The sequence below is a fragment of the Colletotrichum truncatum genome (genome assembly GCF_014235925.2).
Source record: "Colletotrichum truncatum strain CMES1059 chromosome Unknown Contig_0002, whole genome shotgun sequence".
In the NCBI taxonomy this organism is placed as follows: Eukaryota; Fungi; Ascomycota; class Sordariomycetes; order Glomerellales; family Glomerellaceae; genus Colletotrichum; species Colletotrichum truncatum.
Genome location: NW_027222399.1, coordinates 6930315 through 6948014, shown reverse-complemented (window position 1 = coordinate 6948014; position 17700 = coordinate 6930315). Strand labels below are relative to the sequence as shown.

The 17700-nt window shown below is 45.4% G+C and overlaps 9 protein-coding genes across 9 annotated transcripts; 1 reads left to right on the top strand and 8 right to left on the bottom strand.

Annotated features, from left to right (window-relative positions):
• Window positions 1–106: 106 nt before the first annotated feature.
• On the bottom strand, window positions 107–559 carry CTRU02_204877 (reverse transcriptase domain protein; the record flags this gene model as incomplete). Its single annotated transcript, XM_070204437.1, has 2 exons — window positions 107–400; window positions 473–559. Coding segments are annotated over 2 exons (381 nt in total), but the record flags the coding sequence as incomplete, so codon positions are not given.
• A 396-nt stretch (window positions 560–955) lies between these two features.
• CTRU02_204876 (uncharacterized protein) lies at window positions 956–1448 on the bottom strand (the record flags this gene model as incomplete). The annotated part of the gene is made up of 3 exons (XM_070204436.1): window positions 956–1207; window positions 1265–1387; window positions 1446–1448. The coding sequence occupies 3 exons, from the start codon at window positions 1446–1448 to the stop codon at window positions 956–958; spliced, it is 378 nt and encodes a 125-aa protein (XP_070062199.1).
• A 514-nt stretch (window positions 1449–1962) lies between these two features.
• On the bottom strand, window positions 1963–2710 carry CTRU02_204875 (reverse transcriptase domain protein; the record flags this gene model as incomplete). Its single annotated transcript, XM_070204435.1, has 2 exons — window positions 1963–2274; window positions 2333–2710. 2 exons carry the CDS (start codon window positions 2708–2710, stop codon window positions 1963–1965), a joined length of 690 nt encoding a protein of 229 aa, XP_070062198.1.
• Window positions 2711–3271: 561 nt separating this feature from the next.
• Window positions 3272–3568, bottom strand: CTRU02_204874 (uncharacterized protein; the record flags this gene model as incomplete). The annotated part of the gene is made up of 1 exon (XM_070204434.1): window positions 3272–3568. The coding sequence occupies one exon, from the start codon at window positions 3566–3568 to the stop codon at window positions 3272–3274; it is 297 nt and encodes a 98-aa protein (XP_070062197.1).
• A 4339-nt stretch (window positions 3569–7907) lies between these two features.
• Window positions 7908–8627, bottom strand: CTRU02_204873 (transposase; the record flags this gene model as incomplete). Its single annotated transcript, XM_070204433.1, has 1 exon — window positions 7908–8627. One exon carries the CDS (start codon window positions 8625–8627, stop codon window positions 7908–7910), a length of 720 nt encoding a protein of 239 aa, XP_070062196.1.
• A 457-nt stretch (window positions 8628–9084) lies between these two features.
• On the bottom strand, window positions 9085–9423 carry CTRU02_204872 (histone H3; the record flags this gene model as incomplete). The annotated part of the gene is made up of 2 exons (XM_070204432.1): window positions 9085–9326; window positions 9378–9423. 2 exons carry the CDS (start codon window positions 9421–9423, stop codon window positions 9085–9087), a joined length of 288 nt encoding a protein of 95 aa, XP_070062195.1.
• Window positions 9424–9799: 376 nt separating this feature from the next.
• CTRU02_204871 (uncharacterized protein) lies at window positions 9800–10443 on the top strand (the record flags this gene model as incomplete). Its single annotated transcript, XM_036721349.1, has 3 exons — window positions 9800–9821; window positions 9871–10132; window positions 10251–10443. The coding sequence occupies 3 exons, from the start codon at window positions 9800–9802 to the stop codon at window positions 10441–10443; spliced, it is 477 nt and encodes a 158-aa protein (XP_036587333.1).
• Window positions 10444–15624: 5181 nt separating this feature from the next.
• CTRU02_204870 (uncharacterized protein) lies at window positions 15625–15831 on the bottom strand (the record flags this gene model as incomplete). The annotated part of the gene is made up of 1 exon (XM_070204431.1): window positions 15625–15831. The coding sequence occupies one exon, from the start codon at window positions 15829–15831 to the stop codon at window positions 15625–15627; it is 207 nt and encodes a 68-aa protein (XP_070062194.1).
• A 49-nt stretch (window positions 15832–15880) lies between these two features.
• CTRU02_204869 (fot5 transposase) lies at window positions 15881–16558 on the bottom strand (the record flags this gene model as incomplete). Its single annotated transcript, XM_070204430.1, has 2 exons — window positions 15881–16151; window positions 16188–16558. 2 exons carry the CDS (start codon window positions 16556–16558, stop codon window positions 15881–15883), a joined length of 642 nt encoding a protein of 213 aa, XP_070062193.1.
• Between the last annotated feature and the right edge of the window lie 1142 nt (window positions 16559–17700).

Below are 17700 nucleotides of genomic sequence, written 5' to 3'. Positions count from 1 at the left end.
TAACCCTAACCCTAACCCTAACCCTAACCCTAACCCTAACCCTAACCCTAACCCTAACCCTAACCCTAACCCTAACCCTAACCCTAACCCTAACCCTAACCCTAACCCTAAGTAACCCTAGCTTTGGCTCCTTCCCTTCCTTAAGGGGTATCTCGTGGTCGTAGTTGCTGTGTTCCGGGAGTCCGGTCTCGAGTTCTTCGGCGAATAGCTTCTGGTATTGCCGGTATTCTTCTGGGATAGATAGAAGTCGGTCTTCCTTGCTGATGTCTGTTGCTGATAACGTCCTGGCGTTTGCATCCTTTATCCGTAGGTATGCTAGAAATCTCTTCGCTTTAGGAGTCTTGAGAGGTTCGTTTGAGGCACCGTTCCGTGGTTGCTTCTTAGTGACTGAATCCTGGTCCTAATGGAGTTGGCCTGTTCTCCAATCTATCCGTGGGTTACTGTCGTATAACTATGGTCTTCCAAGGATGACATCGTACTTGTCTCCTATCTCCGTAATATCGAAGTTTAGTCGCTTATTCCGGCTATGGATCTGTAAAGGGAGTTGCGCTGTCTCCATAGCAATGCGTCCTCCGCCGTACTGGACTTGTTCTCTTTCAACGGTGCTGAGTTCGTAGCAGTCTTCGGCTGCTTTTCTTTTCTAGGTTATCTTTCTTTCATTTACTGTTCTTGGTGATATGAAGTTTCCTTGGGCTCCGCTGTCGATTATGGCGGTAGCTGTTCTTCCGTTGAGCTGTATTTGGACTTGTATATGCTCGTGTCGTTGTGTCGTGGGCGTCGTTGCGCTACATAGGGACCTTGTCTGGACTGCCTGTCGTTGTCCCTTGTCTTCGGTAGGCGAGTCTAGTTTTTTTGACTGCTTGTCCGTTCCTTGTTCGTCGTTTTCTTGCTGTTTCTTCTATGCTTCGTCTTTCTTGATATAGTGGACTCTGCGCTGGTCTTGGTAGTAGTGATACTACTGTATTTCTTCGTCAGAGTCCTCTCCAGAGCTGGTGTCGTTGACTGAAGCGACTTCAAAGGCGACTTCTAGTTGGGCATGTTGGCGGGCAACATCGCGAGGTGTTTCCGAGTCGTTGGGGGTGTTCTTGGTCGTTTCTGATTCGACCTGTTCTTCTAGTTCTTGGTTGATTTGGCGGATCCGTGCGGGATCTCCTTGTGTATGTTGTCGTCGTTCGATGTGTGCGTCCAGCGTACCGAGTTGTCGTTGCTATATAGGGTTTTGTGAGTCCTGTTGAATCCGCTGCAGGTTGGCTTGTCGTCCTGCGTAGAGGAGGTTTAGTCTTCGCTGATTGTCTTGTTCTAATTCCTCGTTGTCGTTTATACTGTCGAGCTGTTCGATTGTCTTGCGCTCGATTTTGCTGTTGCTTCTATATCCTATAGCGAGGGTCTGTTTAGGTGCGTTGGTGGTGTCGTAACCAGATCGTTCTTGAGGTTTCTGGGGGTACCATCCTGCGTGTTCCTTACTGCTAGAGTGGATATGGCAGTTGTTATCGAAGCAGGTGGTCTAGTTGAGTTGTTTATGAGGGATCGTCTTCGTGGCGATACTTGCTTGTCGTTTCTCTGGTACCGGTTGGAAGCGTTCCTTCTTAGGTGACCTGTATTCGTATGCTAGGTGTCTAATCTTCTGGCAGTTATAGCACTGTCTATCTTTCTTCCAACTGTCGTTCTTTTTGTCGTTTCTCTGTGTAGCACTAAGGTCTATTGGTCTACTGTGGTGACTATAGGCAGTACTTTGTCGGGGGTTGTTCTAGTTGTTGCGGGGTCTATTGTCGTTTCGCTGGTTGTTGAACTGGTGCTGAGGCTGCCACTGGTACTTGCGTCCTGAGTTGGGGTTTTGTCGTTTTTCGCTTCTTTCCTTTCGTCGTTCGAAAAGCCGGTTGTCGATTTTGATGGCGAGTTCGGCGTACTGGAGAAAGTCGTCAGGTCGATCAATCTTGATGATCTCGTCCTTGACTTCGTCTTTTAGTCCTTGATAGAATATGAAGATCTTGGTTTCCTCGGTGAGGTCGAGTTGAACGCTAAGTTGTCGGAAATTGGCGGAGTAGTCTTTGGCGGACTTAGTCTGCTTAAGTTGTGCCAGATCTCGTTCGGCTTGTCGCTTTTCGTCGGGGTCTTGGAAGAGTGACCTGAGCGTATCCTCGAATCCTTTAAAATTGGCGTAGATGTCGCGGGTCTCGGTGGTGCACTCGTCGAGGGTCTCGCATTTAAGGTATTCTTCCTGGATTGGTTTAAACCACTTGAGGGCCTTTCCTCGGAGGTAGGTGGCTGCGTGTACTACTTTTTCGGTTTCGTTGGTGAAATCTCCATGGTGAAAGTTCTGGTAATTTTTGACCTGAATTAGGAATCCTTTGAGGGTCCCGGGGGTTCCGTCGTAGGTGACAGGCGTACTGAGCTTGAGCTTTTGTCGTCCTCCGTGGACGGGCGTGGTGACGATGTTGGCGGCGGCCCGGAGGGTGGTGATTTCCCCCTGGAGTTCCTGGATCTTCCGGAGGTTGGCGTCCCCCTTGATGTCTTCTTCTAGCTTCTTGTAGGCCTGTCTAGCGTGCTGGAGTTGCTTGTTGAGGTTTTCTATTGCTTGTCGGTTTTCGTTGACGATTTTCTGTATGTCTTTTGTCTCGGCTTCTTGTTTCTGGATTATGCGTCGGAGCTTATCGTAGCTTTCCTTGGTGAAAGAGCCATCTCCATCGGAGTCGTACTTGAGGTCCGGCATGTCGAAGTCCTTAGTGTTGGCGGGCTCCTGCGCGAGGCTCTGAGGCTGGTTGCGCGAAGAGGATGAGGATCCTGGAGTGGGTGATTTGGCAGAAGCGCGAGAAGACATCTTGTCTATACTGTTTAGTAGTTCTTAAAAGGTGACTTACTGAACAGGAGCAATCAAAGTGTTACGGCTAGCTAACTGATAGTGGGTTTGTGTTAATAGTAAGCTAGGGATTGAGAGTAGTAACAGTCGTTCCGTGGTCCTGGTCGAGTAGATCGTAGATCTTCAAAGGTCTTGGTGATCAGTCAAGGCCTTAACAAGAGTCGTAGAGTAGTCGTTACTTAGGTATAGCTGAAAGTACCGGTTAGGGTAATTACAAAGTTGATTGTTGAAGAGCTATGGAAGTCTGACCTTGAGCCAGGCTCAGGTCATACTATATACAAGTCCTGAACAGTGTTTTTTGTCTACCTGGGGGTGATTACCTAGGTGTATGAGGTGATCGCGATCAGTTGGCAATGCTAACTGATTACTGAGCGTCCCGTCCTGTGCTCTACTGATCGTTTCCTTATCTTATCGTCACGTGACTTGTACCATAGTTCTTCCGTGCCGAGTGAGTTCCCGCTGTTCCCGTGATCCTGGTCCCCTGTCGCCCCTTTTGAAAAACATCAACAACAGCGAGAACGAAATTTTTGAAAACAGCATCAAATTGATCAAACCACGCCTGCTCGCGCTCTCAGAGGTCACTTTGGGCATAATGTCATCCTCGGCATTGATTCTGCTCCCAAAGAGCCTGCTCGTGGCCGCGGGCGGGCTCTGACCACGAAAAATTCGAGAGCAAGCCACAAAGTATGACACGTCAATAGACAACACCATCGACACCACCGCGGTTGAGTCACGGGCTATCACGTGAGCACAACGACCAAGCCCAAACAAACATCAACACTACAGCCACCGATAGGTTATGGGTTGCCTATCACCCCCGACAAAGTTTGCAACGTCCCGCGACAACAACGACGACAAGCCTGACAGAACGGTATTACCTCCTGCATAGAGAAAGCACTAGACACCAGGCATGCTACGATCGATGCCACAAAATACTACAGTTTGCAGACAGATTGGTCCCCTGTCGCCCCCTCCGCGAAGAAGGATTGTCGCCCCTTCAACGTATGACAATGTCTGCGGAATCTGTGTACGAGCTCTCATACTTAGTAATCGGACGAATCGAAGCGGTTGGAGCATTGTGTTTTGCGGATTGAGTCCGACTCCAGGCGGTGGATGGAGGTGGTGGTCGAAAGATGGAAACATAGAGCTATATAGGAACCTAGCATGAGGTAATAAAAAGATTTACAGATTCAACTGAGATATAGTATATGCGAGTCTGAGAGGATGTGGACAAGATAAAGAGACGAAGCTGAGGGCTGGGGGGAGACTATAGGTATATAGAACCAGACATGGTGCCTAGCACTAACAGAACCGAAGTAGGAGGACGCGAAAGAAGGATTCTAGAAGGCAACACCAAGCGAGAGAGCAGGCAGGAGGATAACAATCTTCAACAGAGGGCATAAACACACAAGAATAGATAGCATAGTGGGAGCTTGGGGACAGCTGGTCCTGATCCAACAACAGGGCGAAGTGGGGCGTCGCGGTTTATCGTCGATGCTTCGGCTGTCTGCCAAACCCCGCTTTCCGGGCATAGCTGCTAGCATAAGAGCGGCTTCATAACCGTGTAGGAATCAATCAATCAATCAATCAATGTCGCCCCTTTTGCGAAGAAGGATTGGTGTCCCTTCAACGCGCGACAATGTCTGCGGAATCTGTGCGGGAGCTCTCATACCCAGTAATCGAACATGTCGGAGTCAGTGGAGCATTGTGCTTCGTGGAAGACCCTTGGGCCAATGTGGTGGAGGGCAATAGTGGTCAACAGGCAAGAAACAAGAGGCCACATAGGAACCCGGCAGGAGGCAACAAAGAATTTACAGATGCAACTGAGAAAACGGCACATACAAGTCCGGGAGGATACGGACAAAACAAAGAGACAAAGCTGAGCGCTGGGGGGAGACTGTAGGTACAAAGAACCAGGTACGGTGCTACCAGCACCAACTGAACCGAAGCAGGAGGACGCAAAACAAGCATTCTAGAGAGCAACACAAAAGCGAGAAAGCAGACAGGAGAGCAACACACTTCTTCAACAGAGGGCACAAACACACAGAATAGAGAACATAGTGGGGAGCTTGGGGATAGCTGGCCCTGATGCAACATCAGGGCGAAGTGGGGCGTCGCTGTTCATTGTCGACGCTTCGGCTACCTGCCAAACCCCGCTTTCCGGGCATAGCTGCTGGCATAAGAGCGGCTTCATAACCGAGTAGGAATAAATCAATCAATCATGTAGTACAAATGTCCTGTCCTAGCCGCCCGACGCCCAAGTGGGTCGTTCGGCTGTTATCCTTGTTTACGGGTCGTAACAACATCCAGACAATACAACTGATCAACAAGGACATCACCAAGTTGCAGACAAAACTCCGACACGTTGATATACACAACCACTGGTTGAGATAGGAAGCTTAATTGAATAGAATCAAAGTGGAATACAGACCTACTGCAGATATGGTTGCAGACGGACTGACTAAACCGATGAGCTATACGCCATTCAAGACGTTTATCAAACAAATCGGCCTAGTGGACATCTCCAACCACCTAGAGAAGAGAAAGCTGCCCACACTGGGAGAAATGGAACTTCTAGGTGAAATGGAAAAACTGGAAAACTAAGTAACCCAGCGGATCAGTCTCTGCCTAAGCGGCCTCAACTGGGGGGGTGTGTTAGATTGACGCCTGCGTCCGGATAAAATGCTAGGAAATCTAGCTTAGTTGCATTCTTGCAATATGCTGAAACCGGGAAGAACGGGTAGATACAAAACAGAACCCCGCTTCAACCGGAATGGGTAGAATCACTCAATCAACAACATGAATCACTCTTTGCTCAATGAACCCCAGGTGTATTGCATCAAACTAATATCGTTTATCTAACATCTGTAGATGAAACCCCGATGAGACAAATGGATAAAAGCCCATTTACTCATCTAGACAGTCTTTTCCTAATACATCACATTTTTGGCCCAGCTGGCTGGTGGGACGTACTGCTGCGTGACAATCTGCTAAGGCCTGGTGCAATACAATTTTCCCACTGACATCAACGGGACCTCTCTTGCACAGACCAGGGCCAATGTGTTAAATCTCAAATCTACAGCGCAGGTCGAGATTTCCGTTGGAGACAATACCGACGACGCATTTGTAAAATCATTGGTTAAGTCCTTGGAAAGAAGCTATGCTCGAATAGAATCTTCGGTAGACTGTGCCGGAATCATCGGGCCGCGCTTAAGATCCCATAAGATGTCGGTTGAGAGCTTTGATCGAGTGATTAGAGTTAACTTCAAGGGAAATGGATAAGTCCTAAGACGGCGCTGAACCTCATGCTCAAGGAGGATTTGTCATTGGAACATCTGAAGCAGCGAGGTTCTACCGTGAATATCGCGAATCAGCTAGGGCTCGTAGGAGCGCTATCCTATGGTGAGTAGCTAGTGCAGTATGATCGCTTTTAGGGCTAACATGGTAGCAAGCTCTTCGCAACAGCTCAAAGACTGTCATTATTAATCTGACTACGCAAAAGACGATATCTGAATCAACTGCGTATGCCCCGGTGTGATTAAAACACCAAAAACCAAGACGCAAGACAACCGGCAGAAGTACCTAGGGCCAGTCATATGGTTTGCTCCAATTAATAGTATGGCCACGCCGAGGATATCGCCAATGACGCCTTGTTTTTATCATCTACGGATGCTTCATTCATACACCCAAGGTCGCGCACGTGTTGTGAATGGAGATTACACTATACGTTAGAGCCAGGTACGGCCACGATTCTCTGCGTATTATTCAAACTAAACCTGGCAACTCCTAGTTAGTCTAACTTCTCGAAATGGCAATCAGTTTTATCGTAGACTCGCATCAACTACATCCCATACTTCGCATTAATTCCAACCATTTCATGCAGGGCGTGACGGTCTAATTTTATGCCCAGATATCTATCAGCACAATGATGTTGTCAGCATGCGGCAACGAAGATACTTCAATATCTACCGCAACTGCACAAAGTAGGAGCAATCCAGGATCCATGGTACCACTCTTATTGCCCACATTTCAGCCGCGCTGTCCTGACCTATGTGCACTGGCAAACGAGACACTCTCTGACCACGGAAGAGTTCGACGCACTACATTAAGAAATGGATTCGTGGTAAGAACTTTCGCTGGAGTTGACGGATTGGTGTGTTAGTTAGGTATGGCCGACAAAAGCACGTTGAGCAGTACCTCCTTCAAAAGCAGAAATCTAGCTTTCTTCTTTTTTTGCTTTTTCTTTTTTTTCTCATATTACAGTTGCGTGTTGTGTCTTATTCGTCGTCTTCGCTAACTGCTACTAACAAGGTGCATAACCTAATTGGGAGGGGAGCAAGGGAGAGTTGTATAACTTCTTAGCCAAGGCGCGTTGTCGTACAACGGTCTGGATCAAGAAAGCCTACCCTACAGAAGAAGGCTACCAGTCAGCTTCATAGCAACCTTTTCCACGAGCCTCATAGCTAGTGAGCGAAACCATTAAAGGTAAGCAGTGAAATGTTCATCTCAATGGACGCAGCACTGATAACCCAATGGTAACCAGCCAAGCTGTCGACGAGCGTAGCACAGCGGGAAACTCTTCCATGTACCGGTGAAGTCTTTTATCAAGGACTGGCATATTATGACAGAAAAATGCTCCCATTATACACCTGCGTCAACCTGCCTCTCGTTTAATTCTTCTTAGCATCTGCTAGTAGTAAAACATCGATGGAGTAACAGGATTCTGTCTCAAAAGCCGATCACCTCTCTGCTCCGCCGAGAGCAGACTTCAGGCTATATTACTTAACTAATAGGCTTTTGGGCGTGATACAACACATTAGGTAATTCTCACATCTATCCTATATATATGTATCAAATTTCTTGAGTTACTTGGAATCGGCTTGAAAATTGGTAGCTATGTTGAACGTCCCTTGATGATTGTAAATTTTTAACTAATGTTGTATAACGTATATGATAAGCGAGTGAGACAGACAAGCGAGTGAGACAGTAAACCAGACCTTCGCGACAATAATATCGAAATCTATAACAAGAAATCTTAGATTGATTAATACTACTCGGATTCCTGTTCTTCGGATGTTTCCTCAATAAATTGACATGTTCTCGCGTTGTGGCCTGTATTCCCGCATACGCCACACCGACGATGAGTCGTCTCAGACCTCACTTTGCGACCACTACTCCGTCGCGTTTCCTCTTGTAGTTGCGTGTCTGCCTCTCTTTGCGACTGTATATCCTCTCCAGTAGATATAGTAAGACTTCCTCCTTTCTGTAGACGTGTTTTCTTAGCCCTTCGACGCCGACTTAATATTGCATTCTCCTCTCGAAGGATTTGAACCTCTGACTCTAGTAATGCTACCCGATGCCCTAGTCCTTCTGTCCCTCTGGCTAGCTTACTCACAGCATTATAAATTGATGCTGGAGAGCTGCTTCGGTGGCGTGAGATTCGACTCTTAATAAAAGTAGACTGTGATCTTGCTTCGCTTGGGTTGCTCGGCGTCCTAGAGATCCAAGGGTCTGGTGTCTGAGGGACCCCCTCCTCAGGCGTTGGCGTTCGGAACTTTACATCTAGCTTTGAGAGAACACTTTCTGCATTCAAAGGGACAAGTCTAGCTCCTCGGAAACCTCCCTGGATATTTTTCCTCGTAAAAGACTGCTTAAAAGCTTCGTGAAATGCTGCAAAGAAATCTTCCTTCGAGATATGGGTTGTGCCTCGCCGCATCTTATTCTCAATTTGCCGACCGTAGGCATTCTTTAACGGCTGAAAACTAGGCATGGGCATTACCCGGCCCGCGGGTCCCACGGGTACCCGCGAAATGGGTCGGGTAGTTATGGGTAGTGCCCGAAAGTTTTACTATTACCCACGGGTACCCATGGGTAAAGTGGGTTTGGGTAAAAAAGCCCACGGGTAGTAAACTGAAGGGGGGCCCACGGGTTTGGGTACCCACGGGTGTATACCCGTGGATAGATTTCAGTAAGTATGCATTACGAATTTTAGACATCTTTTGTAGTAGCCAGCCTCAAGAGTGGATATATTGCGCAACGAATAGACCTGCTACCTTGTTACTCCTAACTTCCGAACGCCCTGAATGCCTTCAATTAATCGCCCGCATTTCCCAGACTCGGGGTCGAACCACTTGTCTCCGTGGACTCTGCCGGCCTTCAAGATAGCCTGGACGAGATGCAGATCCTTCGGCTTAATGGTGACGCGATTGGTGTGGATCGCAGCAAAGTTAATCACTAGATAGTTCGTTCAACTCGATAAGAGTTTGCAAGTGAAGCTTACTGTCGAAAACACCAAAGAGAAGAGACTCCGAAGACTCTTGAAGAGCGCTAATAGCAGTCGCCTGCCAGCGCAGGCGCTTGGAGGGGTCGATGTCATCGCAGATTTCCTTCCAGAGTCGCTGGAATGGGGGCTTCGGAATCAGGAAGTCAAATGTTTTCTGGTAGTTCCTGACCTCCCGGAGAGCTTTTGCTAGGTATTAGGGTTAGTGTGTAGCCATCTTTTATAGCAATCTAGACTTACTGCCAGGGCGCCAACGGCGTTTCTGCTGCTCCTTAGCACCAGGCATAGTCTTTCGGGCTATGCCAGGCATCATATTATAAAGTTAACCATGAATCAGGTAGGACTCCTAGAAACACAAGTCCAGGTCTAATCAATATAGAATCTTTTACAGATAACTACTGAACAGAGGTTTTCAAAGAGATTCTTTTTTAGAAAAAAAACAAGAAGCCGCGGCTGCGCACAGACCACTTTTTGGCGTATTTTGTTTTTTTTTTGTAAGGTTCTGAAGCTTCAGAAAACTTCTCCCCAGACAACACTACAACCTACCTCCACCACTAACACCCAGCCGCACCGACAAGCCTCTTAATTAAGGTAATTTGATACTTTGATCTTACAATTATTGGTTTTGACTTATTAAATCAATTAGGGAACAGTAGTAAAATATGTCCTCAGGACAGGATCGCGGTACGTTCACACCAGCTTTGTAGCAATCATTTGTACTAATCTCTTCTAGGCCGACTGCTTGGATCTGGTGCTGGAGCCAAGCGTAAAGCTGAAGAGGATTATTCCGACAACGCGTACACCAAGAAGTCTCGTCAGCGCATCGATAAGATGACTAAGAAGCAGAAGGCACTTGATCGCTCGAAGAAGTCGATCAACCAGCAGAAATCCCGCAAGCTTAAAGCCTTGAGGGCTAAAAGCTCCTACATCAGTGCGTCTGCTGATGAGCGCGCGGCCCTTGAGGCTAGGGAAATCCAGCAAGTTGATATACGATAGTAAGTTCTTTTTTATTTCTTTTGGTGTTTCAAATCAGTGCTCAAGTGCTTTTAGCTTCCTCAAAGGCAACCATCCAGACCAGCTGCTAGCTTAGATGACTGGCCCAGTCTCGTCTAGCTCCTATAATATCGTCGATGACGATGAAGACAAGGCTTGGGAGGATATCCCTTTGAATGAGATTGATGAGGCTACCCAGGAAAACCTGGATGGAGTTGAGGGCATGCTCAACTTTGACGTTGACCTTGATAACCAGTTGCCGACTATTAATGTTGCTAAGCAGTCGAATACGATTATCGACAAGATGATCTAGGTAACTGGATGACTATAATTAATTACTATAGCAATAGCTAACAAACAGATAGGAAAACCAGATCCGAGAATACTAGTTCTTCCGTGATACCTGGGAGATGACTCTTGAGATACTTTACATCAAGGTCAAGCGGCTGAACAGCAATCCTGCCTTTACCCTAGCTGCGATGGAGGATTATGGCTTCATTCGACCTGGCTTTAAATTTCCAGTAGCTGGCGACATCTTCACCAAAGAGGAAGTGCTTCTTTGGTTTGCACTCGCTAAGTACTGGCACCTGAACCGCTTGTCTAAGAAGAAGAAGATACGCCTGGTTCTTAATTCTTCTGTCAAGAAGAAGAAGACGTAAGTGCTTAATTATAGCAATCCTTTGTAGTAATACTAATATTCTCAGCCAATTCGCACTCGCGCACCGCCCAGCCATCAAGATTCAAGGATCTCTCTTCACTACAGCTCAGCGCCGATATGCCTCTACTCCAAAGCCTTCAGTGAAGGCTATGTTCTCTGAGATCAGTGACTCGATGATCAAGAAAGGTGTTTGGGAGCTTCTGGGCCCTGCTGAAGTTTGGGAAGAGTTTACTGCTCTCGATAAAACAGCCAACATCTTATCTGCGATGGATAAGAAGTTCTCAGCTATACTAAAGCTGATACCATTCTTCCTAAAGCTTGACCTTGCTCGGGATAAAGCGCTATACAACTGGCGTCAGGTCCATGAGTTGGCTTAGAAGCTAACTCGTTTGCTTGACTTTTCTCTATAATTGCAGATGAGCATAGCGAGAGGGTTTGTTTGACAGATTAAGAATTAAGAATTAGCAATAAGGCTAGCATGAATAAGGACATGAATTCTCTCTAGTCTGATTCTCGTATTGTAGCAATCGTTTATAGTAATCTACAGCTGCTAAAACAATCTAGCACTCCATGCTCCCATCTTCTTCATTAACTATTTAACTAAGTCAAGATCTTTCTTCTACAAAGTTACTCTTTTAGCGTGAATAGCACAGAGATTTGCATCTATTAATATTCATGTTAATATAATAGTTTGAAGATCAGGATAGGATATCTTACTCTCGAACATGTTGATTAGAAACTGTTCGCTCATCTCATGGAGAGCCTCTATAGCTATTGACTGGTAGCGGATCTTATGGCGGTTTCTTAGTGGAAGATCAAGTGTTATTTCTCGAACTACTCTTGCGAAACTGCTCCGCGGAATTAAAAGATTGGTAGTCTTTTGATATTTTCGAATCTCACGAAGTGCATTTGCTTCACATTTCAGTAATTAAACAATAAAGAGTTACTTCTTACTTACTACCAGGCCTCTATCTACGAACTTTCTGGCGTTTAGTGATCTGGACGGGCTTTTTTCGAGCAGCTTTTAGCTGCTTCTTTGGCGCGAAGTTCAGCTGATCTTTCCGTGCAATGGTTGGTGGTTGGCCAGTATCTATTCGTCTCGCCAACTTCGTCGCAAAGTTCCGCTTCAGCGGTGGTAATTCTGGTTGACTCAGGTCTGGGCTAGCCTGGCTATAGTAGGTTGTATGACTTGAACTTCTTGGCGGAGTCTCCCGAATCTCTGTAATTGGCTGTTTCAGGGGATTACCCCTCGCTGATGATGAGGGGTAACTATTTGGCGGTGAAGAGCCCTCTACTGTTAGCGGAGAGCTCTGATCTGACACAGGGCTAGTTGATAAGCGAGGCATTGAAGGATGAATGTAAGTGGGAGAAAAAACAAGTCGAAGGAGAATTCAGAGCTTTTAGATTTGTGTACGAAACGTATTAGTCAGAAACCCTAAAATAGAAATTTACGTAAGGCCACATAATCAAATGTTTGTATTCATCTTATAGTAATCCTGCAAACTACTTCCTGTTTACACCAAAGGTAATTCTTACTACGTATGATGTCGAACTCAATTGCGTCTGACCCTTTTGGGCCAGACCCTTTTGCATCCGATTGTTCTGCTGCTTTCGAGCTCGTAAATTCTACGCAGACTCCAACAATCAATACTCCACCTTCTGGTTTACAGATACAGTCGGAAATCATTTTATTTGTTATTAAGACTTTCCAGACTTTTCTCTCGTTTTTCAAAACCCTGCCATAGTATCTCCAATAGGTAATCCTTGGCAAACACACACCGTTGTCCAAATCCCCTCAACCTGAACGAAAACGCTTTGCCAAATCCTTGTAGACTTTACAACGCCGAGTATCATTCTGGGATCACTTTCACCAAGGCTACCATATGACATCAGGGGAGCCAAAATTAGTCTGCAAGCACTGTCACCAAGTTTTCAATCATCCAACAATCAAAAACTCTGGTACAAGTGCTATGCAACGACACCTTGCTGCAAAGTCTTGTAAGACTCGACGTTTAGGCGTAAACCAGGTGCCTGTAAGTTTTACAGGTTATTGTAGTAATCATTTGTAGTAATCGCAATCTAGGGTACCTAATTGAAAGCAGTCTCGGAGCATCAAGCATTAGTTTACTATATTGTTGGATCCAACTTAGCGCTTAATACTGTTGACAACTTAAGTTTCTGGCAATTCTGTTCACACCTGAATCCTCTCTACCACCTCCCATCTCGAAAGACGCTCCGAAGCTAGATATCCGAGGAGGCCTTACGCATTCAACACCACACTCTTCAGCTAATTCCGCCTGGTAGCTATGTCTCTCTGATGATTGATATCTGGAGTACACCTGGGTTAAAATATTCACTGCTTGGTGTTTTATGCCATTTTATCGACAAGCACTAGAGGTTATAACAGGTTCTTCTTGGTGCTATTGATATGACAGATGGTTATACAGCCTCTAAGCAAGCAACGGCTTTATCGACTCTGTTAGAAAATATTCGCCAGAGGACGAAGAAGACAATTCGATTTCAGACAGTCTCTGCAGACAACGCAAGTTCTTTTAAGCCAAAAGTCCTAGCACAAGAACTTGCAAAAGGGTCGACATCCATAGTATAGCCGATATATCATATTCGCTGTTTAGCCCATATTTTCAACCTTGTTGTTCGAGCGATTTTTGAGGCTCTTCGAATTTCGATGGTAGAAGCCTCTACAGAGTTTGAGCCTTCTACTACTCGAGCTAAAGATCAAGAGGACTCTGACAATGATTTTGATACTGAAGATTCTACTGCTAGGGAAAATCCTTTTGGAGCTGTTATTCAAAAGGTTAGATACTTCACCTAGTTATAAGATTTTATATTAACATATATACCTCCAGATTCGTGACCTTGCAGTTTCCCTTAAGCTTTCTAGTAAGAAGACGCAAGAGTTTCTCGACCTCCAGAAATCGACTCGCATTGGCCAGCGACCACTACGCCTCCTCCGCGATGTTAAGACAAGGTGGAACTCTACTACACTTATGTGTCTCCGCGCAAGAGAGCTTAAAACAACGATTTCAGCTTGGGTTGAAAAGCACTCTCTACAGGAACAATTCTCTCTTGTAGAGACCGATTGGGAGGCTCTTGATATTCTGCTTGATATCACCAGCCCGTTTTTACTCTTTACAAACATCCTCAGCCGGTTAAATGACCTTACCCCTGGTCATACCTTTACTTTATTACAAGTTGCAACAGTTCACTTGTACTTTTGCGCCTCTGCACTTAAAGATAAAGTTACTAGCAAAGACTTTACTTAGATATCAATCCTTCAGGCTGCTACGAAAAAGGGCCAAGAGAAGCTGGAAAAATACGTTCAAAAGCTAATTGAAGAGGATTCCTTCAAGGTATATGGTATTGCAACTCTCCTTACCCCTGAAGCTGTAACATCAGTTTCGAGTACTTTTGACACGCGATTCCAATTCGCAAATTACTTCGAATACCTTCCTTCTTCAGCCTCACTTCGAACTCGAGTACAGCAAGAATTTATCAAGGTATATACAAAGCAGTACCATCAAGATTCAGAACGCCATACCAATACTCAAAAAGCTGCAACTGAAGGACTCCGATACACTCTGCATAGTTTACTATCACGCAGTCCAAAGAAAAGGGTATTTGTAGCAATCTATTGTAGCAACTCACTGTACTAACCTATTATAAGGGCAAAATGTCATCATCCCAAGACGCACGAAATATCTGTAATGACTTTTTTAATATTGGTAAGATAAAGACTTATATCTTACTAGGCTTAACAGCTAATAACTATATTTAGTTATGTTCCCTGATGAAACTGTTCAGCAATTTTGGGTCCGCCTAGACAATAGCTATCCCAGATTCCATGGTATTTGTCGCATGGCTCGAGACTTCTTATCTATTCAACCGACGTCAATACCCTTAGAGCGATCATTCAGCCTTGCTCGCCATATCTGTCACTACGCTCGGTTCAACCTTTCGGCTGATACTATTTTTGATACTTTGACTATCAAAATTAGCCAGAATAATGAGGCCTGGCTTTCCCAAACCACACTTGAGGAAGTTCCAGATGACACGAATATCACTGAAGCATCTGAAGAGCGCCAGCATATTATTAGAGAAGCTTTTAACTACTCTTCTCTATTGGATAAAGCTGATATTTAGAGATATCTGAAGGTCTCTGATGATCTTACTAAGATCTCTATTACTGCTACAGGAGATGCTCCCTCCCCGCCTCCTTACGAAGTCTCAGTAGAAGAGGAGGATATTAGCGATAGAGATGAGGAGCTGCCATCCTTATCTAGCTCTCAACAGCCAAAACTATCGAGTCAAGTTTCCCAACTTAGCAACTCACCTACGCCTTCTGTATCCCAAGAACTCCCAAACTTCTCCGAGCTTGGGGGTCGCAAAAGGAAGAGACTTACTCGGCTAGATCTTGTCGAACTCTCTCCTGACGAGGATAGCGATTAAATATACATTGTTCCTCTGATTTCACTCCGACTTTATCGTATTATTCTCTATTAGTTTCTTATATTTGTAGTAATCTATTCTAGCCATCTATGTTTTATGTAACTTACTCTTTCTCCCTATAACTAACTAGTTATATTTTCTTTCTATCTTAGTTATAGTATTTCCCGCGTTTCTTGTGGGTAGCAAAATTACCCGTGGGTAGTGTAACCCATGGGTCGTTTTACCCACGGGCCTTTCAACCCGCGGGTAAATATAGTAGGACTGCCCGTGGGTAATTCGGGTTTACCCAAACTACCCACGGGTAGTTTTGGGTACTACCCATACGGGTACCCGCGGGTATTACCCAACCCTACTGAAAACAACCAACATCTAAGGGTTGAAGTAGATGAGACGAGTGAGCCGGCATGCATAGTGTAATAATGTTGTTTTCTTGACAAAAGAGCTCGAAGGCTGCGGAGTGGTGACTTTCATGACCATCAACAACGAGGAGGCGATATTTCCCAGACGTACGTGGTTTTGTATAAATGTCGAAGTGTCTGATCCAGTCAATACCTCTCTCGTTTGTTGTCCATCCATTTTCAGACGTTGCAATAGCCTAATCGCCCGGAAGAGAGGTTTCTGTATACTAGCTTGAGAGGTGATACTGGCTTGCAACGATGATGTATGGCGGGATGCTCTCCCCTTGGGAATTAATAGCCTGGATAACTGTAACCCATTCCCTATTGCCAGGCTGTGTCATCTTCGTATTTGAACGCCTTTCAGCACTTGTAACAACCATTCCAGAAGCAATAACGCCCATCATAAAGCCGGTCTCATCAAAGTTGTAGATATCAGCATCAGCAATACCATACTTCGCAATTGTATTCTTCACAAGCGAAAACCAGCCACGAATCACCTCTGGATCTTCGCATTGAGCTCTCTTATAGTCATACTTGCGAAAGAAACGCGTCCTAAGCTGTGGTTGTCGCTTGACGAAATTAGAAGCCCAGCGCTTCCCAACTGGAGGCGCGTCGCGCTCTGCGAGAAGTCGATTAGCTATTTCTTCTACACCACTCAGCCGGGGAGGAAATGATCGCGCATCTAGGTCGAGAATATACTCAACTATTGTCTTCTCTTCTAAATCTGATAAATTCCGTGAATTAGGCATGCTGTCGCGTCGTGAGACTATTCCCTTTAGTCGCCGGCTTAATGTTGCGTGACTGACTGTATAGAGTGCACCTGCGGCCCGAGCACTAAGTTTTGGGTCATTTCTCATTGCTTGAAGGGCAATTTGTAACCTTCTTTCAATACTAGCTGATTCCATGATTTATTGTAGAGGAAAAGGTGCCGGTCGCGTCAAGGTGCGACGGTCGCGGTTTACTGTCTCACTCGCTTGTCTGTCTCACTCGCTTATCATGTACGTTATCCGTTAACATATTTTCCCTAGACGTAAACAAGACGGTTCAATTAAAATTGTAGATTAGCAGACAGTTGAAGGGAGTGTCATAAGTTTTCCTATGTGTGCCATCAAACGTCACCAGGCAACAGATACGTGGCTTGTCGGTCATTGGCCGACCATACCCAGATAGTACAATTATGGTTGAATGACAAGCATTTGTTTTGACACGAACGACGCCTTGAGGTCAAATGCTCAACCATGCAAAGCCCAATTTTGAAACACGCCAGACCAAATAGGGAAAAAATCGACAGAATCAATCTGTAGTAGGTAAGGCTAGATCAGTCAGGAAACGTTAGCATAGCTGCCGAGCATGGATCGTATAAAGGCATTCCTTCCGTAAGGAGGCGAACTACAATTTCTGCGGCAGCGCGGCAACGCGGCACAGCTGGAAAACTTACTCGAATCTCCGTGGAAAATCTTTTTTTACTTTTGACACGTACTATCTACACAAGCGGCAAGTCACTGCAACTTCAACTGCAAAATTATTGATTCTATTGGCATTCCATCACAACATCACTTGAGGGATTTGGAGCTGTTAGTTTTGGTAACGTAGTAAACATCGATAATTTAGTCCTTGGAATATAAATTTACTGCTGGGCGGATTTTACTTCTTCCCTATGAAATAAGCATCGATGCAATGTGTAAAGGTAACGGGACCTGACTCGTTGAAGTTGTTTGCGCGGTGCTCCATTGGCGGAAAACCTTGCAGTTGGATTTACTTGTCCGAAACCATCGCTGTAGCAGTTACTCTGTCTCGTCGGTTAGTACTGCCGGAAAATCTTATGAGACTTGATTTTTGCTTCCTTGGCAAGATAAACCTTGTAGAACCTGATACTAGTGCCTGTATGGTTATGAATATATGCATCTCCGGTTTCGACGACCGACGCATACGCCGGCTATGTCCGATTCAGGGACTGCTGGAAGCCAAAGGTATGTATATATATATATATATATATATATTCTGTGACCATTAAACTATTTCACTTCAGTATCACTTTGCTTATCCC